The 22314-nt window shown below is 56.1% G+C and overlaps 1 protein-coding gene across 1 annotated transcript in view; it reads right to left on the reverse strand.

Moving 5' to 3' along the window:
* Window positions 1-22314, reverse strand: part of NIBAN2 (niban apoptosis regulator 2) — a 53901-nt gene that overhangs the window by 15137 nt on the left and 16450 nt on the right. The window contains exons 2-3 of the mRNA XM_086684076.1: window positions 5638-5768; window positions 191-319 (exon numbers count right to left, since the gene is read on the reverse strand). Coding sequence (XP_086540202.1) covers window positions 191-319; window positions 5638-5768 — 260 coding nt within the window. The remainder of the gene's footprint in view (window positions 1-190; window positions 320-5637; window positions 5769-22314) is intronic.

Here is a 22314-nt window from a genome sequence, read left to right on the forward strand (position 1 = left end):
GGGGAGAGGCTAGTGGCGAGTTGGTTTTAGGGGGAGGCAAAGTGAAAGGTGACCCCCAGAGCTGGGCACCTGGACACCTGTTTAGAGGGAACCCAGCAGAACAAGCAGGCTGGAGGTGGAGGCTGCAGAGAAGGGGCAGGGCACGAGACTCAGGGGGGCCACCGAGGCAGGGTGGGTGGGGGGGCCTCACCACTTTGTTCTCGTAGAGCACCAGCCCATAGTTGTGAGGCACGAGACTGAAGCGGTTCCTCCACTTCTTGTTGTCCTCCTGGTACTGGAACAGGTTCCCAGAGAAGATGATGCGCTCATCCAATGGCACCTAGGGGTGGGCCGGGGCAGTGAGTGAGGCGTGGCTTCCCCCAACCGTCCAGCAGGGCAACGGGGTCCCCTGAGAAGGGGACAGTGTGCTCACCCCTTGCTGAGCACATCCCCCCAAGTCCTCCTCTTGGAGGCAAAGCTGCATCTTACCCATGAGGCAGATAAGAAGAGTGAAGTTCAGGGCAATGAAGGGGCTTTCCCAAGGTCCAAACAGAGCCATAGTGATGCCAGGACTTGAACCCAGGCCAGCTTTCAGGGCCCAGCCAGGACCAAGGTCTCCCACTCTGTCCTGGCCCTAGACAGGCACACTCACCTTGGGATAGGTCTCTGGAGTCCATGGCAGGCTGCTAACCCACGCACCCCCCACTGCAGCGTGGAGGGGATATGTCCGCAGGCCAGTACGGTGAAGGCCCTAGTGCCGGGGAAAGTCTCTTTCCTGCTCTAGGCCTCAGGTTCCGCTCAGGGTAACAAAAACCTGGCCAAGGTGGCTCCAGAGAGCCTCCCCAGCTCTGTCAGCTAACAAAATGGCACTCCACGGATTTGGATGGAGTTGGAGGGGACCTCAATTTGGAGGGTTCAATGTTTGACCTGCATCCTGGCAGACCGATGACCAATGTGGGCATTAGAAACGCCCAGATCTTCCTGAAAAGTCCCAACTTTGACTTCACGTCTGACTCAGTGCGACTTCGGGCCTATCCCATCACCTCTTTGAGCCTCAGTTTCCTCATCTGTAAATGAGAGCAGTGACAGCACTGACTTCACCTAGGTATCCCAAGTATTGCAAAGAATGTGACATGTGCAAGGATCACACGGGCAGTTGGCACCTGACGGGCAGTCCGCTCAGCTCGAGATATGCAGCAGCCAGTGTTAGGATGGCTCGGTCTGTGTCAGTCTCCCCGCTCCACAGACTGACTGATTTGGGGAGGAGGGAGGGTGGCCATCTCTGAGAGCTTGCTTCCTGAGCAAGCCCACACCAGGAAGCTCCAGGGAAGGAGATACAGAGGCCACAGGGAGCAGGCTTACTCCCGGACGGGCGGAGTTGCAACAGCTTCTATCTGTTCTGCAATAAATACGGTGACGTTTGCAAAAACTAAACACGTATCCTATGTAATAACAGGAGAAAGTATTATTGATGTGCCTAACCCTTCCCAGCTTCCTGGCTCAGCTTCGGGCTGCCCCCTGCAGCCGGAGCCAGGTGTAAGCCCTGGTCCCAAGCTGTGGCCCCCGAGGCCCTGCCTCTTCACAGGGGCCCCCTCTTCCCAGCAACCTATCCGCTACTCTTCAAGGGGAAATGCCAAAACACTCTTGGAAAATGAGGGCCATTGTACTCAAACAATAGGACCCCTCAACTGCTTCCTATCGAGGGATAAAAATATTTACAGGAAAAGAAAATGGTTCCCCCTACCACGGCCCCCACCCCCACCCCATGCGCACACACAGTGGGCTTTGCCCAAGTCACAAAGCTGTGCTCAGTGGGCTATATATAGACAGGGACCTCCTCTCAACCCAGCTCTCGAATCTCCATCTTTTCTAGAAAGAAAGAGCAAACCGCTCTCCTGACACCCTGGTAAGACCCTTGCTAGTGAGACCCCAGGCCTCCAGTTTGGAGGCAGGAGCCCTGACTCAGGGGCAGCGGGAGGCCTGGGGAGGCCTTCCCAGCCCCCTCGCCCCCCAAGTCCACCCCCAGATCCTGAGGCAGCCCGTAAAGGGCGGCTACTTGCGGGTTTGGGTTTTATTTTGAAGACTTTCAAATGGCAGAGTCGTGTTTCCATTGGAAGGCCTGCTGGAAATGAAACGGAACCTGACAGCCCAGGCGAAATATTTTGGACTCTGCAAAGCTCTCCAGCGCTGCGAGGGGAATCTTCAATGGGTGGGGGGTGGTCAGAGCGCAGACTCCAGTCCCGGCTCCACCACCCGTCCCACGGGAGCCCTGGACAAGCGGCTCTGCCTCTCTGAGCCTGAGCCCACGTCACAGGTGTGGACAGAAGTACAACCCCTCAGAACGAGGCCGTGCCAGCTATGAGCTGCACCCACACAAAACAACTGCCGTTTTTATCATTTCTGGGTTGTTGCTTTTTTTACTACTATTACCATTGTTATTTGTATTATTTCTAATAAAAACAATTGATGTTATTATGACAATTAGTATTATTTCTATTAAGATATTATCACGAGGGGCGCCTGGGTGGCTCAGTTGGTTAAGCGGCCAACTTCGGCTCAGGTCATGATCTCGCGGTCCGTGAGTTCGAGCCCCGCGTCGGGCTCTGTGCTGACAGCTCAGAGCCTGGAGCTGTTTCGGATTCTGTGTCTCCCTCTCTTTGACCCTCCCCCGTTCATGCTCTGTCTCTGTCTCAAAAATAAATAAACGTTAAAAAAAAATTTTTTTTTTAAAAAAGATATTATCACGATTTACCACAATGGCCGATTTCCGGAGTGGCAAAATGGGACCAAAAATCCCTGCTTTTCAGGGATTGTAGGTGACTGATTTCATTTTACTCCTCTTACGTGTTACTTCGGTTCTCCTACAATGAACATGAAAGGCATTACTAGGGGCACCTGGGTGGCTCAGTCAGTTAAGGAGCCGACTCTTGTTTCGGCGCAGGTCATGATCCCACAGTTCCTGAGTGTGAGCCCTGCATCGGGCTCTGTGCTGACAGCGCGGAGCCTGCTTGGGATTCTGTCTCCCTCTGTCTCTGCCCCTCCCCTGCTTGCTCTCTAGATCTCTCCAAATAAATAAAAATAAACTCAAGATAAACAAAGGCATTACTAAGGGTGTTTTTCATGCACAGTGATTCTCGTGCCTCGCTCTATCAGAGGTCACCCACTTCAGGGACCCAGGCAGCCTGTGATATTTCTTTTCCAAACAGGGAAGCATTCCCAGCTGTGCCCACCCAGAGCAGCTCACCTGGGCTTTCCTACCACACAAGTGTGCACCTGCCAGACACCCGGTCCAGGCACCTCTGCCCTCTGTTGTCACCAGGTGGGGAGGTGGCCACGACACCAAGGGTCCAGACAACCTTTCTGGTCATGTGACGCTCTCGGGCTCCGATGCGCGGCCCTGGCCCACCCTCCAGGAAATCTGGAACCTGGCTGGGGTCCTGCCTCCACCATCCTGGATGAGCCACTGAAAGGCCCAGCGGAGGCCCCTGCGTGTGCTGCTCCCGCAGTCTGATGGTCTCTTCTCCTAGCAGGTCCTCAGCGGAGATGGCCCTTCTTCTGAGGGGCCATTGTGGAGCACCCGGACAAGGTCAGAGTCCCCCCCAGTCTGAGTTCACTCTGTCCTCTCCTTCATGGTACCCAGTTTGTCATGTAAATGACGTTTTCCTGTCTCCCCGAGCGTCTGTGGGACCAGCGAGGACAGCATGGCCCCTCACCTGCCCCGGCTCGGTCAACTGTGGCACGGACTGTGGGCCTGCCTGTCTTCTTTCGGGGGGGTACTCCCTCTATGTCATCAGTAGCCATCCCCCCTCCACTCCCTTCCCCCGACCTCCCCCTCCCCCCCGCCAGCTGACGCCTCCGGCCATCCCCAATCCCCCTCCCGCTGAGAAACCACCAACACATCCTGAAAGCCAGGTCAAGTGAGCCAGCTCCGGCCCCCTCGGGTCTCGTGGTAAACTGGCATATTTTCCACCACTTGGGTTTGGGGGAGGGCGAGGAGAGGAAGGAAACAAGCCCGACCCTCCTTCTCAGACTCTTTCTGTTCTGCCACCTCAGAGAGGCCCATACTGGTCCCCTTCCGCACAATCCCATCTGGCCTCAAGAAGCCCCACGAAATCCCCACCCCCTCCTGGAGGCTGCACGCACTCCTCTGGCCCAAGATGGCTGTTCTGAGTGTCATTTCACACACAGAGAAACTGAGGCTCGGGAAGGTGAGGCCACGGGCCGGAGTTTACCCGGCAAGTCTGGACTCACACCCTTCAGGAGCCCCACCTGCTCCCCTCATTCTCTCATGGAGTCCTCACCGCGGCCCTCTGCAGGAGGCACCCACCTGTCAGGTGAGCAGATGGAGCCCTGAAGGCTGACCTGACCAGCCAAGCCAACTACCAAGAGGCTCTGGCCCCGGTGCCCCGAGTTCTCTCCCACCAGACCCCACCCTCTTCTACCATTCTGTCTTGGGACCCGAAGCCCGCGTACGGGCTGACCCGGGCAGCCCAGAGGAAGCCAACAGGACTGGGTGGGGAGGTGTGGCGAGGTGATCAAGGGCAACTCTGGAGCCCACCACGCATGGAATTCAGCTACTAAGGACCTGAGCACCGGCGCTGGGGCTGCCTGGCTGACCTGGCTCGGACCCCACTCCCAGGCCGGATCGGCTCTGCCAAGCCGATTCCCCAGAGGGGAATCCCCCAGAGGTGTCCAGGGGCCACCAGCCAGGGTAAGGGGCCTCTGGACTACTGCTTGGCCACTCCAGGGCCAGGCCACCTGCAGAGGTGGGGCTGGCACCCTTCCCTCCTGTCACCCTTCCCTCTGCCACCCCTTGGCCATCCAGGGGACAGAGAGTGAAGGTCACCGAAAGGAAATGCCCTGGATTTCCCTGGGCTGAGTCAGGGCCCCCTGGACTGCCCCCTGACTAGCAAGGGCTAGCTTCTCACCCCACGGGCTCAAGCCTGAGACTGCTGGCTTCCAGCTAGGCACTCACAGCCTCCCCCCCCCCCCCCCCCCCCCGCCTGTGTTCTGGCATTCCCTCACCTCCTCTATGCCCGTCCCACCCCCAGCCCCACACCGAGGTCAGTCACAGGGTCCCCTTCCCAGGAGGCTTTGTTTGCCTCCTTCAGCCCATGCTGACTCGTGGGCTGGAGCCACACACTTTCCAGGCTCTCACTCGACAAATATTTACTGGGCAAACACAATCCTGCTAATAACAGGATAATGACAAGGCTGCTGATGCTGACTTATCAGCCGGCGCTCACCGAGCACCTTCCCTGCTCCAGGCGCCCGGCTGATTCTCATCTTTAATCCCGACAACCGCCCAGTGCAGGTGTTCTGATCCCATTTCACAGGGGAGTAAACGGAGGCTCCACGAGGTGAGGTGACTTGCTCACGGGCACTTGGCCTTTAAGAGGAGCAGCTGGGCTTGAACCTGGGCCTGCCAAGATGACTCCAGAGCCCCAGCTCCACCAATGGAGGGGTTGAGCTGGCGGGGAGCCCCCACAGTGAACGAAGGGGTCTTGGTAAGACCACCGGGTTGTATGCCTATTCATAAGATAGGTGGAGACCCTAGGGACCATCAAGGCAACAATGGTAAACTGAGGCCCAGGGACGGGAAGCCACTCGCTCAAGCCATGTCAGAGCCCACCCTGACCTGGGCTCTGCACCTCTTACCTTGCGCCAGAGCAGCTGGGCCTGCGGCGCCCCCGTGCCCTCGATCTCGTGGCGCATGCTGTTGAAGAGGGCCACGCCATACTGGTCCTCATAAAAACGGAGGAACTCCGTCAGGATCTTCCCGGTTTTCTCTGAAACGGAAGAACAAACAGGCCTGTGAGGTCGTCATGGTTACCCGCAGCCGCCCAGCCCTGCCCCAGGGAGGGGCACCAGCCAAGCTCCAAATTCCTGCTCGTAAAACTGTTTGCACAAGCTCCAGGCTTTCACCTGCACTGCGTTTCTGGCCGGAGTTGTGCGTTTCCTGCACACAGAGGGTGAACTTTCGGACAGGAAAACGGGCAATGACTGAGACAGAGAAATCACCAAAGAGAAAACACGAGAAACCAGCAGACAAGGGAAAGAAAACAGCTGAGTCTCCCAGTCATCAAGCAAATGCAGATGGAGATTCCATTCCCCCCCCTCCCCCCCCCTCCCCCGGGTCAGACCAGTCGGGGTGTAGAGAAACAGGCACCTCAACTCAGAGCCGTGGGTTCTAGAAATTGGGACGGCCTTTCTGGGAGGGGTGGGGGGGAACACCGCTGCGCGTACGATTTTAAGGGTGCATGCGGTTCCCGGATGCCGGGCTCACTCCTCTAGGAATTACCCACGGGGCAAGTCACAGAAGGGCAGGTACAGTATATATCCACCAAAGCAATCAGCGGAAATGGGCCAGATGCGCGTGCGTGGAGACGGATTCAGAACATGCCAGTGCACGTGGGACAGGAAGTGGGTGGGGGGGACCCACAGGTACCACCAGAGGGAAGGTGTCCACCTTTGGCCACGTAAGGAAAAGCGAGTTACAGAATCACATGTTAAATATTACCTCACTTAAAATTACCCCTGTCTGTGCCTGTAAGTTATTTACACTGGGAGACGGAGGAAAAGGTCCAGAAGGCAGCACTCCTGACTGTTCCGGGTGGGACCCAGGGTGTGGGAATAGGAGGGCCGAGTGAATTGCATTTTCTGCTTTATTCACTTTTACAGCATTTGAATTATTTGCCAACCATGATTCCTTCCACAATAAAAAAAAAAAAAAAAAAATTATAAAATTAACTCCTCTAAGTTAACCACCTTTTGGCTTTCACCGGCCATTTGCTTCTCTCTGCTGCTAAAGCACTTTCTGAACAGAGAAGGTGACTATTGTGACCTCCAGAGCTCACCCAAAGCACATCAGATGCTCAGTAATGGCCCTGCCTGGGCATCCCTATTTGCAGATGATGAAACCGAGGCCCAGGGAGGGTGGTGACTGTTAACACTCCAGGAGGCCTTCTCCTTAGGAGAGACTTCCTGGCCCTGAGAAGTTGTGGCTCCAGTATCTGGACCTCAGTTCCCTGCACACTAAGACGGGACTCAATGGTGGATGAGTCCAGTCTTAGCGGTGAAACCACCACTGACCGTCCTGGGTTCCAGATTTGAACAACTGGTCCTGGGGCACCTGGGTGGTTTAGGCAGTTAAGCACCCGACTTCAACTCAGGTCATGATCTCACAGTTCGTGGCTTTGAGCCCCGTTTCGAGCTCTGTGCTGTCAGTGAAGAGCCCGCTTGGGATCCTCTGTCGTCCCCTCCCCCCCACCCACCCCACCCTGCTCTCATTCATGCACATGCGCAGCACTCTTTCTTTCAAAAATAAATAGGGGGGGGTGGCACCTGGGTGGCTCAGTCGGTTAAGCGTCAGACTTCAGCTCAGGTCACGATCTCGCGGTACGCGAGTTTGAGCCCCGCGTCAGGCTCTGGGCTGATGGCTCAGAGCCTGGAGCCTGCTTCCGATTCTGTGTCTCCCTCTCTCTCTGCCCCTCCCCCGTTCGTGCTGTGTCTCTCTCTGTCTCAAAAATAAATAAACGTTAAAAAAAAAATTAAAAAAAAATAATAAATAGGGGCACCTGGATGGTTCAGTAGGTTATGTGTCTGACTTTGGCTCAGGTCATGATCTCACTGTCTGGGAGTTCAAGCCCCACATCAGGCTCTGTGCTGACAGCTCAGAGGCCAGAGCCTGCTTCGCATTCTGTGTCTCCCTCTCTCTCTGTCCCTCCCTGGCTCATGCTCTGTCTCTCTCTCTCTCTCTCTCTCTCTCTCTCTCTCTCTCTCTCAAAAATAAACAAGCATTAAACATTTTTTTTCAGGGGCCCCTGGGTGGCTTGGTCGCTTAAGCGTCCGACTTCGGCTCAGGTCATGATCTCACGGTCCGTGAGTTCGAGCCCCGCGTCGGGCTCTGTGCTGACAGCTCAGAGCCTGGAGCCTGTTTCAGATTCTGTGTCTCCCTCTCTCTCTGCCCTTCCCCTGTTCATGCTCTGTCTCTCTCTGTCTCAAAAATAAACGTTAAAAAAAAAAATTAAAAAACATTTTTTTTCAATGTTGTTAAAATAAATAAATAAACAAATAAATATTAAATGAGAAAATGAAGAACTGGTCTTGTCTCAAATAAGGGATTGACATGGCACCCCCCCCCCCCCACCGCCATGGCTGGTCTCTGAGTGCCAAGAACACGCCTTGTGCTCTTCTCAATAACCTTGTGAGGTAGGGCTGGTGTTACTCCCATTTCACAGAAGAGATGAGACCCAGAGAGGTTAAGTCACTGGCACAAGGTCACGTAGCAAGTGGGTGATGGAGCTGGGATGCAGTCTTGGGGCCCAGCTAGGAGGTTGGGGGGGGGGGAGGGGGGCTGGCTGGCTACTGAAAGTTCTTGCCACTCGCGCCCAGGGTCTCAGGCAGGCCCACTCCCTCTATGCCCCCTGCAGGCAGCTCAGCCCAAGGACCCCTCTCCGTAGACCCTGCCTGTGATCCCCTTTCCTGGAATGAGGTCATGCCTGTCCAGATTCCGATCTGGGGAGAGGAAGGGGGGAACAAATGAGGAATTTGCTTTGAATGCCTATTTTTTAAAAGCCATAAACAACCAGAACTCTCTCAAAGACCATGGGAATTGTTTTGGAAAAATGATGAGGCAGGATAGGGAGGGGTGAGGGGAGCAGACAAGATGGGGTAATGAATTGGAGCCAAAGAGAGAAAAATGGGACCTCAGATGACAATAATATTGATATATTGCCATCATCATCATCATCATCATCATCATCACCATCATGGCTACCACTTATTGAGTGGTAATCTGAGCCAGCGGGTGGGCATGTTTTACGTGCCAGATACCAAAGAATCCTCATCAAACCCTAGGGAGTCAGGGCTATTGTTTCCCCATTTTAGGGAGGAGACGGAGGCTTGCGGACGTAGGACTGGACAGCCAGGCTCTCAGCCACCAGGGCACGCAGCCTCAGCCCAGGGTTTTGCCCCAACTCTGCCCCAAGCAGTCACATGCCCAACTGGCACTCTACCTGCATGCAGGATCTCGAGGGTCCTTCAGCCATGGCTCTGGGGGGGGGGGGGGGGGGGGGGGCTGACCAGCCCCTGGGACACCCAGCCTCAGAGCATTATTTCCAGAAGGGCCAGAATCCACCCTGACCCTTGGGAAGCCAGGCCCAGCAGGAAGCCGCTGTCCTGTGTCAGAACTCGTACCCAGGACTGCCTAACCCACAGCATGCTCTCAGCGAAACCCAGATACTGCATCCAAGCAGGGGGTGGCTAGGTTTAGAAGGCCCCGGGGCTGGACTGGGACAAGAAGGGCAAAGTATCATCCCTTGAGGTGTGTCAAGGCCTGATTGTGGGGAAGGGGGTTGCTGTAGGTTGAAGAGGAAGCCGGGGAGGCTGAGGAAGTGAAGACCAGAACAAGGTGACCCTGAAGGAGACAGAAGGCAAAGATGAAGCTGACGGGCTTGAAGTATCCGGGCTGAGAAGGGCCGGGTGGGGTAGGGGGCAAAAAGAAAACCCACTGTCGCCCTCCCATTGGGATGAGGACAAGTTATCCAAGCCGGACTGTAGGACCAGGGTCCAGGAGTAGAGGGCTTGAGGACTAGGGTGGGAGTCACCAGGCAGAGGGTGGAGAGAAGAGAAGGTATGGGCAGAAATGGACAGAAAATGGGCGTAGGAAAAGAGGAGATGGCCCCAGGCACCCTGCACCCCCAAACAGACAGCAGCAGCCCTGGCCCCAAGTTCACCCAACTGCCAGTACAGGCATGCCTCGCTGTCCAAACTCAAGAAGTACATAGGCACCTGGGTGGCTCAGTCAGTTAAGCGTCCGACTTTCAGCTCAGGTCATGATCTCACGGTTCGTGAGTTCGAGCCCTACATGGGGCTTTGGATCCTCTGTCTCCCTCTCTCTCTGCCCCTCCCCCTGTCAAAAATAAATAAACATCAAAAAAAAAAAAAAAAAAGAAGAAGAAGAAGAACTATATAGATCTGGATCTGTTTTCAGATAAACACTTTGCTACCTGAAATTCCAGAACCAAACATCACAGAGTGGGGTCTCTCACTACCCAAACTTGCTCTCCCAGCTCGGGAGCCAAATGGATTGGGATGCTAGTATCTGTCTGAGGATTGACCGTAAATCAGGGAGGGTGGCCCTGACACCGTTCTGCACACCACTGGCTCCCCTTTGCTCCCCACTCTGGCCTGGCACAGGCAGATGCTGAGCAAGGGGCAGTCCACTCACCAGTTACTGAGCACCTACTCCGCACCAGGCCCCAGGACTGGGCAAGCCGCTGGGCCAGGGGTAGGGGTGACATCATTTCTCAAGGGGTTCCTTAGAAGGGTCCCAGGCGGCACCAGGAAACTGGGTGCGTTCGACCTAACTCTGGTCAAGGAAGGGTTAGAAAGGGAAGACTTGGGGGGGGAGGGTGTGGCAGGGAGCAGGGCGGCAGGATGGCTTCCTGGCAAGGGCAGCCCCAAGCACATTCTTGAGAGAGTCCTAAGACAGCCTGGAAGGAACTGCCTCGTGCTTGGTACAAAGGAAGTGCCACGGGAAGGCAGCGCTGTAGGGGGCCTAGGATTTGGGGCTGGAAAGACCTGAGAGAGGCAGGCCAGGGAAGGGGGCCAGTCCCCTCCTGGGAGAACGGGCTCACAGGGGAGAAGCCCTCAACAGGGTCCCCAGCGGCCTGTCTGGCCAACGCTGCTGGAGGGAAACCTGGATGGGTAGCCCCTGCCGCCTTGGATGCTCCTCCTGCCCGTTGAGCTCCGGGGTCATGGCCCAGGCAGTCCCCTTCCTCTGGGCAGTGCTCAGCACCCCCTTTCTTCCCTTCTGGCCACCCTACAGCAGCTGTCTCCCTGGAGCTGCCGTCGGGATTTTACAGTTCAATGCCCCAGCCTGAGTGTCCGTGGATGGTCCCCAGGCCTCCGGGGCTCCTCTCCCCTCCACACCTGCCCATGCCAGCTCTTCCCGCCTCCTCCCATGGCTTCTGGAGACACCACAAACCACGGATTTAGGGCCGCCGAGGCCAAGGCTCACCATCCCTCCCACCCAAGGTCCCCGGGGGTCCCAGACTCAAGAACTGCTGGGAGGTACAGATGCTGGCATGGAGCAGTCTGAGGGCGTGGGCCGCCCTCACCACCTTCCACGTTTCCTCACCCATCCCCCCAGGTGCCCTCTGCCAGCACATCCTGCAGAATTAGGAGGTAAGCTCACCCCACTCAGACTCAGGGTCCAATGCACACACTCAGATTCTTGAAATGGCCCCAGACGTGAATAAAACCCTCCACTTTACAGGTGTACAAACCAATGCTCACAAAGACTAATGGCTCAAGAAGTCACTTCACTTGTCAGTCAACAGAAAGCTACTGAGCTCCATGGGGCTGTCTTGAGAAGCACTCATTTATGGGGTCCCGATTCCCTCATGAGCCCACGAATCCTAGGAGTGGACCTGAGTGTCCCCATCTGCACCCGGACACCACTGTGCTCTGGGGCCTCAGGGGGACCAATGCCCCCTCCCCGGGGCCTCCATTTCCACATCACATCTGCACCACGAGGGTAGTGGGCTCCATCTGGCTCCGGATGTGGGGGCATCTCTCTGCCTCCCAGATGACTGGAACCCTGTCTCTAAGGGCTGCGCCCTTTGGGACCATCAAGAGTGACCCAGAGGGGCACGTGGGTGGCTCAGTCAGTCAAGCATCTTGGTTTCGGCTCAGGTTGGGATCTCAAAGTTCATGAGTTCAAGCCCCACAGTGAGCTCTGCACTGTTAGTGCTTGGGATTCTCTCTCCCTCTCTCTCTGCCCTTCCCCTGCTTGTGCTCACTCTCTCTCTCTCTCTCTCTCTCTCTCTCTCTCTCTCTCTCAAAATAAATAAATAAACTGTACAAAAAAAAAAAGAATGACCTAGAGCCACCCCCTTCCCATCCAGGCCTCCTAACTCTGCCTCTAGAACCCCCAGAGTTTACCAGATGTGACTATCACTAAAAACTTATGCATATTCAACAGCTCACTGAACCCGAATAGATACTGTTATCCCCACTTTACAGATAAGGAAACTGAGGCTCAGGGAGACCAGGTGACCTACTCAGAGATGCCACAGGCCAGAAAGGGAAAGAGGTGAGTTTCAAAGCCTGTACAAAGCCCCCACCCCACAAAGCCTCCTCATCCAACAGCCTCCCACATGGCACCAAAGTATAATTTCTAGTCCTGCCTTAAACTTTATTTCGGGGTCTTTGCCTGGTCCCAAGAGGCAGGCAAAGTGCACCTTACTATCCCCATTTTACACATGAAGAAACCGAGGTTCAGAGAGGCAAAGTGACTTTCCCAAGGTCACACAGTAAGTAGATGACTGTCAGAGCCAAGACTGAAGCCTGGGGTCTCCAGCCCCAAACTGGTCTGAGCTGGCAGGGAAACTTCACACCTACTGGATCCTTACCTGTCCATCTTCTCTGGGCCTTAATTGTCCCACCTGTAAAATGGGTGGGTAGGTCCCTGTTGGCTCAGCTGATCAAAATCTCAGTGATGATATAATCAGTGTTGCCCTGGCCCCAGGAGCTGACCGGGATGCTGGCCTCAGCACCTCCTCTGAGCTGCTGGTGAGTCAGTTCTGAGTCTGACCACAGGCCCCTCAGGCTGGACAGAAGGACTGGGAGGGAAGTGGGGGGCAGGATTCAGCATCAACCCTACCTGTGTACGAGGCACCATCTCTGTTGGGCACACGGGCTCTGGGTTCAAGTCCTGGCTCTGCCACCTACTAACTGTGTGGCCTTGGTCAAGGCACTTCCTCTCTCTGAGCCTCTGTTTCCCCCTCTGCAAAATGGCACAACAGTATCTGCCTGATGGGGTTATGAGAAAATCAAGATCAGGGGCACCTGAGTGGCTCAGTCGGTTAAGCGTCCAACTTTGGCTTAGGTCATGATCTTGGAGTTTGTGAGTTTGACCCCGCATCAGGCTCTCTGCTGTCAGAGCAGAGCCCCTTCGGATCCTCTGTCCCTCTCTCTATCTGCCCCTCCATTGCTCATGCTCATACTCTCTCTCTCTCAAAAATAAATTTAAAAACATTTAAAAAAAGAAGAGGTCAAGATCAATGAGCTAATGGGCATAAAGCATTTCACCCTGGCAAAGAGGAGGCATGTTAACGGGGGCTCCTATATAGTTCCTCTTGTCCAAGCTTCCCCTAATCCGGAGAGAGGCCCTTGAAACACCCCTGGCCCAGCTGAGCAACCCCCGGTGCAGCCTAGCCCCAGGCCCAGCACCAACAGTAGCCAAGGCAACCGGAAGAACGTTAATCTCTGATTTCCCAAACTGACAACGTTATGGGTCACGCTGCTTCCTGCAGTCAGAAAGCAGGGGCTGGGCAAGAATGTGGGAGGCCCCAGGGTGGCCCGCAGTCCCCTGCCAACTCTGGGGGACAGGGGGACTTAGCCCACTGTGCAGATGGCAAAACTGAGGCTCAGAGAGGAGAAGGGGCTCCCGGAGCAGAGGATGAGAAAAAGGAGTGCGGAGGTGCCCCAGAGAGCCTCGAAGGCCTTCTCGTGGCCCTCCCAAAGCCCAGCACATGTCACGTTGAGTCACCCCCCCCAATCCTGGACTCAACCTGGGGCAGGCGGTGTCTCATTTCAGATGAGGAGAACCGGGATCCCTGCCAAGTCCTTCAGCTGGGGAGCAGCAGAGGCAGGATCTGAGCCCAGGCCCGGGGCCCCCTCCACACTGACTGCCGGGTCCCAGGACGAAGAGGGCAATCTCCAGCCGGGACCACGTCAGCCTCGTGCCAGCCACAGGGGCTTCACGTTGGTCCCAGCCCCAGCTTGGCCCGAGTTGAGGGCAATGCGCCAAATCTGTTCCCGGCTCATCCGGTCCCTCCAGCGGGCCCCAGGGACACACCTCACCCACGAGGCCCGTCCCGGTTTCAGGGCTGAAAGAGATTTGCCGACTGAAACCAGGCAGGCGGCACCCTGTAGGGCAGGGCAGGCCCGGAACTTGCCTACCTGGTTCTCAGAGCCCTGGAGAGAAGGCCCAGGTTGGAGAGGTAGAGGAGGCAGCCAGGGACTCAGTTTCCCTGTGTCACACAGCTGCCCAAAGTACCACCATCTCCATCGTCCACCTAGGAGAGCAGGGAAAGCTTATGGTCCAGAGAGGTGGCGACACTCTCCTGGGGTCACACAGCATATGTCAACAGAGCTGGGTCAGCACGTCAGGCCCCCAGTGCCCAACCCAGGGCCCTTCTACCTGGCCACCCTACTATCACTATGAAGAAGTACTAGCAACAGCCAAGTGTTCAGCACCCCTCCACACCCAGCACGGTGCTACATGTTCACACGTGTTATTTCCTGTGCTGTCCCCACTTTACAGAGGAAGACACTGAGATTCAGAGAAGTTAAGTGACTTCTCTGGAAACACATAGCTTGTAAATGACAGGAACCCAGATCAGCCTGAGTCTAACACGGAACCAGAGTTTGGGCAGATCCATCTCACCCCCACCTGCCAGCCTCCGGGAGCTGGGGTTCCACACCGCACTGGCCCTGTGGGTGGCCACTGTCAGAAAGGCTGACATGGCTCCCACTCAGGACCTGTAATCAGGGGCAAAGTCAGGAAGAAGGGGTAATGACAGGCTCCACTGGCCAGCAGAGGAGGGGGACTGGCAGACCGCCCGTGAGAAGAGCCTGAACTAGCAGCCGGAACCCCGCAGAGCCGAAGCCAAGAGGGGGTTAAGTCAGCTGAGTGGCACCCTCACCCCAACAGCCAGTTCTTGTTCAGAAGAGAGACAGCTGCCAGAGAGGGCACAGGACTGATCCAAGGTCACCCCACAAATACCCCCTGAAGAATGGGTTTGCTCAGAGCACCTGTATAGCAGCAACAGGTCCCTGGAACCCCACTTCTGGGCCCGAGAGAATTCCCCCACCAGCCATGCCCCACGGCCCAGCGCAAGGCCATCAGGGTGAGGTGGACTTCCTAGCTGACCAGGGGACGGTCAAGAGGCCAGTACAGCTGAGCCCTGACTGTGCCACAAGTCACTGCCCCCCAGCCATGGGAATGCCCATCCTATGTCTGCCCGGCCTCCAAATTTCTACCCACTTCCACTCCTGACTCCTTCAGATCCTTTGCTTACAACAGCCACAGGGATCTTTGTGTTACAGCTCTCACCCTGAACCTTCTCTGCTCAACAACCTTCCATGGCTCCCACTGCCTTTGGGACAAAGACTAAACTCTTTAGAAGGCCCCCAGGCTCCTGCCTTCTCTTCCTTGCCATGGGGTCTCCAGGTCACGAACACTCCTTCCCCCCTCCGCTGGGGGGGGGGGGGTGCCCATTTCTCAGCCCCCCACTGCACCACTCCCTCCCCCGGGATGCCCCCAGGCCAGCGGGTATCCCCCACTTATTTCCATAGCCCCCCATTGGTCTTGCAGTGGGTGAAGGCCTGTTTCCTGTCGGACCCCCCCGGGCAGCACCCACCGCATCTGGGACAGGGCCTGGCGCATAGTAGGAAGCTCAGAGCAAGAAGCCAGAGGCGCGATCTAGAGCCAGGGCCGCCCTGGGGCACAGAGCCACCCTCGTTGAGCAATAAAGCTCCCCACACACACCCCAAGATTCCTCACCACAGAACGGGAGGCTTATGCCCAACCCAAGGGCTGTGGCCAGGCCCCAGAAATGAGAGGATGCGCACAACACCTTCCTTCTTACTCGGGAAGGTGACTGCCACCCACGAGGTTCCCTCCCTGCCGGCCTCAGCTGCCCTGAAGGGACCCTCTGCTGGTCACCCCTTCCCTGGAGCCGGGAACAGGGAAAATTCTCTCCCCATAAATACAGCAGCCCACAGCATGCCAAGGCCCGATCGTGGCAACTACCTGATGGCATGCCAGCTCTGTGCAAGGGGCTTTATGGAGGAGATCAAAATGGCCCAGGGAGGGAGGGTCTGTCATTACCCCAGTGGGCAGAGGAGGGAAGAAAGTGTCAGGCAGTTAAGGAGCCTACTCAGCGTCACACAGCTGGTAAGGCACAACGCTGGCTGCTGATCCCCAGGCTTACTCTGCTGGGCCTTTACTGCATTTGCCACCGGGCCCTGGCAGCAACCCCAGGAGGTGGGTACAGGTACCACCCCCACTGAGGAAACAGGAGGCTGTGAGGCCCAGTGACTTGTCCAAAGTCAGCCAGCTGTCAGGTAGAGAAGCCTGAATCCACGCTGGGGGCTTGAACCCAGAGAACCTCCCAGGGATGTGGAGACACAAAGGACAGTCATGCAAAGTGCTTCAGAGAGGCTCTTCCAGGGCTCCGACACCCCAGGAGATGGGAGGTTCGCCCGTCGCTGCATTCTTGACACCCGCCACGGGGCCTGGCACACCGTGGCCCGCAGACAGAACACTGAATCAGATCCAGGACCCGCCAGGTTCTGAGCCCCATTTCCCTCCCCGAGGCCCCGCCCTGGTAATTTCCTATCCACCCCAGGCCCCCATCTCCACGCTTTCACCCGTGCTGTGCCCCCTTGCAGAAGCCCCTTCCCCGCCTTGTTTCCACAGTTCAAGGTCTTAGCCAAAAAAAGAAAAACACAAAGTCTTAGCCAGACTTCAAGGTCCCACTCAAATATCTCCTGGGATTGCCCATTTGTGCATAATTATAATAATAATTGGGGCCTGAGCGAAGGCCTGTAGCACTCACCCACTGCCAGGCACGGAGGCAGCTCCCATATATGCTAACAAGTATCCTCAACGTTATTTAACCCTCACCCAGATTTACTCTTGAACCCATTTTGTAGATGAGGCTCAGAGAGGTGAAGTGACTTGTCCAACGTCACACAGGTAAGAGGGAAATTGTGACCTGAGGCCAAGCCATCCACTGTCCACTGCTCTATCCCAACACCTAGAATGGTGCTGAAACAGAGAAAGAGCTCAAAAACATTTGTAGTCTCTCTGCCAGGACATTCCCCACTCGCCTGGCAGCTGCCCGGGTCAAAAGGGGCACCTTATTACCTTCTGTATCCCAAGCGCCCAGTGTGGCACGGGTTTGGGGACAGAAAAGTGGGTGTCTCATAGAGGCAGGGGTGTTAGGGGGCCAAGCTTGAAGCAAGAAGCAAACCCTGAGCTCAGGACGGCCTCTCTGGGCTTCAGTTTCCTTGTCTGTAAAATGGGCATAACGTGATAGTTTCCCACACACAATCTCACTCGGTGATGAGGGGTCCTCAGGAGATGCTGACTTTTGTTGTCAACAAAGAACTGGGTGAACAATATAAAGATACATGGCTGTCATCTTAACCTTTGGCACCAGTAGAATCCCTGCCCCAGAGTGTCCCCTTATTAATGGACCAGTGACATACGCTTATAACAGGCCACTGGACCTGGGAAGGGCCCTCTAAGATGAAGTTCGAGCTCTGGATTGGACAGATGGGGAAACCGAGGCTGGGGAATAGGAAAGAAGCAACGTTGTGAGAACAGGGTGAAGAGAAAGCAGCGGGGGGGGGGGGGGGGGCAGGGGGGAGGGGGTGCGGTCAGAATTCAGCACCCAGGAGAGGGAACTGGCTCTGGTCTGAGGGTCTCCGGCCTGGAACATTCTCTCAAAGCCCCCCTCAGCCTGGCCATCTCCTCTTCCTCCCCCTCAGGCTCGAACATCACCTCCTCGGAACCCAAGACAGGTCCAGTGCCCGCAGCCCCCACTTCTCCTTGGCCCTCTTCTCACCTACAGCGGCTGTATCCCCACGAAAGTCTCCTTCGACCCCACTCCCCAGACAGAGGCCTTGTTCCCGCCGTCTCCCCGGAACCCAGCTCGTGCCTGGCCCAGGTGCGTGCCCGATAAGCAAGTGCTGAGTGGGGAAGGCCACCCCTGGAGGGAAGGCCATCCAGTTTCAGGTGCCCAAATGGCCGCCACAGGCCCAAAAAGGAGGCTGAGGAGGGCAGAGGCTGCCTGGGGCTCCCCGTCGCAAAGGCAGCTTTGGGACAGGGCAGTGGGATTTCTCACAAAGCTGCCTTTAAAGCTCTTCTCAGTTGGCAAATATTTAACCACGGCTCAGAGACCCAGGTCTGCTGGGGAAGAGTGTACGGGAGGGCCTGAGGAGGGAGGCAGATGGCTGAAGTGGGGCCCAGAGAAATGCCAGAAAGAAAAAAAGGCAGACTGAAGACCCGCCCAGCGGGGACTGCCCTTTCCTTTATACCCCGGGCAGCCTGGTGGGAGGAAGTCGATTCCCATCTTGACACAAACAGGGAAACAAAAGCCCTCTCATCTCCTCCGGGGCCCTCCCTCCCTGCCTGGCAGCACCGTACCCACAGCTCACAGTTGGCGGCTTGTTCCGGGAGCCCAGAACCCAAGAACACAGAGCCAAGCTGCGGAGGGTGGAGAAAGGGTGCCAAGGCCCCACCCCCGGCCCCAGCCAGGGCAGGACTGGCCTCTACCCACACCTACCCCGGGCCCACCGCAGGGTCCCCGGCACTGCGCCTACCGTGGGGGGCACCGCTCCCACTCCTGGGGTTCCTCCGGGGGCTGGCGTTCTGCACCAAGCCCTGCCGTGGCCAAGGCCACACCCCACACACCCCAGGCTGAGGAAGCCATGACAAAAGGATCAAAGGGGGAGTCGAAGGCAGCCTGGAGGACCCCCAGAGCTCCAAGATGCTCCAGCAGGACCAGCGGCCTCACACTGTGCACACCCCTGCTTAACGTCCCTGTCCCCCTCAGGGAGAGCCCTGGTTTGGGAACCAGACAGGTGCCAACAAAGCCCAGCTCCGTGGTCCTGTGGCCTCGCCTCTGAGCCCGGGTATTCTCCTCTGTGCACTGGGGATAAGTGGCTTCTCTCTCAGGCGGCTGTTGTCAACAGGACGGGCAAAGAGGCAGCTGATCTGTGACGGTGATTTTGTAAACACTAACCTCCATCCTCCTCACCCCCGCCCACCCATCCCTGCTGACTTCTGGGCAACACCCTTCTCCATTCCCTTCTTTTCATCCTCGCCACACCCACTGGAGCCCTCTAACCTGGGGCCTGGACACCTGTCACAACTGCCCCAGGCCAAAGGGCAGCAGCCCTGATTTCCTCAACACATGTCCAAGTCTGGACTGGAGACACGGGGCGCTCTGCCACAGCACCCTCACACTGGCCTGGACCCCACCCGTTTGAGAACCCACCACCGACTTTCCCCTCGGTGCCCAGCCCTTGAGATGCCCAGGCAGACCTTCCTGACTGAGCCCTTCCTCTCTGACCACCTGGTAGCCAGCATCACTGCCCAGCCCCTCCCCATCGGCCACAAGACGCAGGAGCTGAGGACAGGACCCGGCGTGAAATTCAGGCCCTCAGAGCCAACCAAAATGACCGCTGGGGGCGGAGCCAAAGTCCAGTGAGGGTCTTGGGGGCTCCACTGTGCTAGCCAAGAAAGGTTTCATGTTGCCCTCATTCATCAACCATGCGGCAGTGGGCATTCAGGAAGGAACTAGACCAGCCCTTCTATCTAATGAGGGAGAAAGACTATCAACAAAACCGACAATGAGCATGGTAAGCCCCCAGTTGGGAGCAGCACGGGAAGTTACAGGAGCCCAGATGAGAGGCCGCTAACCTAGCCGGTGGAGTCAGGGAAGACTTCTGGAAGAAAATGGCGCCTGAGACATGAAGAGGTGCTAAGTAGGTAAAGGAGGAGGAGGACTGGGCAGGGAGAGGGTGCCAAGCAGAAGACACAGGAAATGCACGAATTCAGACGTTCGAGAAAGCATGAATCCATTCCACAAGTAAATGCAGGAATACCTTCTATGTCAAGAACGGTATCAAGGTTCTGGAATCAGATCTCGATTCAAGTACTAACTCCACCGCTCCTGGGCTGTAGGACCGTGGGCATGGGACTGATACTCTCAGAACCTCAGTTCCCTCAGCTGTAAAATGGGAGGACAGGCAGTACCCATCAGGCCAGGTTGTCATGCGGATTTGATGAAATGAGGAGATCTACAGAGCCTGACCAGACGGGGTCCTGTGTTATCAATAATGAGGCCTACTGACGGAAAGAAGTTCCATCTGCCCGAGCGTTGACGGCCAGGAAAGGAGTGTTCAGGTGGGCGCTGGGGTCTTTCACAAGCTCAGGGGTCCCGTGGTGTGCAGTGCTCTGCAATGAGTTTCATGCCATGAAATGGGGGCCAGGAACGGGGAAACAGAACAACAGCCACTCAGTCTCTCAGGGGGCCACTCGGAGGGACGGGAAGGTGACATGCTTGGGGTCCCTTCTTTCCGGGCCCTCATCCCTCAGGAGTTAACTAATCAGAAAGGGGAAGCGGAGGCAGAAACAGCAACAGATTCTGAAAGCAACTACGCAACAGACCGCACACCGCCAAACCTCAGCCAACCACAGCTCCTCTGCTCCGTGGCACTGCAGGTGGGCAAACTCCTTGTCTGAGCCTCCAGCTCCCACAGGAAGCCCCACAGGATGGACAAAGCTGGGGGAGAAGCTGGTGCCTGGCTAGCTCGGTCAGAAGAGCGTGCGACTCTTGATCTCGGGGTCATGAGTTTGCACCCCACGTTGGGTGTATGATACTTAAAATTAAAGAAAAAAAATTGGAGTCGTCGGGGGCACCTGTATGGCTCAGTCTGTTGTGTGCCCGACTCTTGATTTCGGCTCAGATCATGATCCCAGGGTCCTGGGATTGGGCCCGTGTCAGGTTCCATGTTGGGCGTGGAACCTGCTTGAGATTCTCTCTCCCTCTGCCCCTCCAACCCCCTCCCCCCACCCCCAGTGCACGTGCTCTTTCTCTCTCTCTCTCTCTCTCTCTCTCTCTCTCTCTCTCGCGCGCGCGCGCGCGCACGCAAAATAAATAAAAGGAAAGTTAGAAAAACATTTTGTTCAAAGCTAAAGGAAAAGCTAGATGAAAAAGTGCTTTGAAGTCCACAAGGCAAGACCATGTATCTCTCTCCTGGTATCTTGTATCTCTCTCTCTCTCTCTCTTTTCCTATCTTACTGCATTGACTAAGACATCCAGATCAATGATAATGAAAATTACCTCTAGGGTTTCAACATCAAGTTTGCTCAGGCTTGCTCAGTATGTGACCAATGGCATATGAAGGGCCAGGTAGGGGCTGCTAAGGGAAAGGAGGGCAGACTTAGTTCTCCCCCAACAAAAGAGCTGGATAATTCCCTGGGAAGACAACTGCTGGGGAAACCCAGCCACAGACACACCCCAGCCCAATTGGAACCTGTTCTCAAGTGACCCACCAAAGACAGAACTCCAGGGAAGGCTTTCTATCTCAGATGCCCAGTGTGGGACAGGTGACCCTAAGAGGTAAACAGCTCCCTGTCACTGGAGGTGCGCAAGGAGAGGCCGGATGGCCACAAGGAGGCTGGAGAGAAGATTCTGTCCCAGGAGGAAGAAGAGGAGAAAAACACAAACTTTGGGACCAGACAGGCTCTGCTACTGACTGTGACTTCTCAAGCCTCAGTTTCTTTATCAATAAAACAGGGAGAGGGGCACCTGGGTGGCTCAGTCAGTTAAGCACCTGACTCTCGGTTTCGGTTCAGGTCACGATCTCACAGTTCATGACTCTGAGTCCCCTGTTGGACTCTGTATGGACGGTGTAGAGCCTGCTTGGAATTCTTTCTCCCTCTCTCTCTGCCCCTCCCTTGCACGCGCACATGTGCATTTTCTCTCTCTCTCTCTCTCTCAAAATAAATAAACTTTAAAAAAAGAAAAAGAAAATAAAACAGGGAGAAAAATAATACACACCTCGATGAGTAGTTGTGGGAACAAAAGCAGACACTGCATGAGACGTGCCTGGCACTCTGCCTGACTGTTGGTAAGAGCCTGATAAGTGCCAGCTGCTGTTCCAATAAGAACTAATCACTAATAAGTACCAGTTACTGTGGCCCAACCTTACCGGAAAAGGGCTAAATAAACTCAGAGATACAAATCCCACCCACTTCATTAGCCCGGTACCCTCCGATGCCAACCTCCTTTTCACCAAGCCCAAATCAGGCTGCCTCGGACCCCAGAAGGCCCCCTGCCCGCCCATCTCTCTCACACACATGTATACATGCACAAACACCGTGGGCTGCCTCCCGGGTCCTGACCGCAAGTGAGGTGGGGGCAGGGGGAGGGCTCCTGCCTTCTCAAAGCCAGGGAGGGAGAGACAAAAGGAGACGAGGGTGGGGGCGGGGCTGGCTGCGGGGTGGTGGGGAGGAGGAAGATGAGCCAATATGAAAATTTACTCATGTGCTCGCTGCTAGGCTAGAAGGAAACCCAATCCTTGGCTGGAACACCGGGGACCCTCAGCATGAAGAGGCTTTATGCAGAGAGAAGATGGAAAGCTTATTCAAATAACAAGACTCCTGTGGCCTGTCCCTGAGCCAGCAGAGGACGAAGCACCTGCCCCACCCTTGGGTCACCAGCTGCAAGTCTCCTCGGGCTC

This window comes from Puma concolor, chromosome D4 (genome assembly GCF_028749965.1).
Source record: "Puma concolor isolate L17-30 chromosome D4, mPumCon1.1.hap2, whole genome shotgun sequence".
Taxonomy (NCBI): Eukaryota; Metazoa; Chordata; class Mammalia; order Carnivora; family Felidae; genus Puma; species Puma concolor.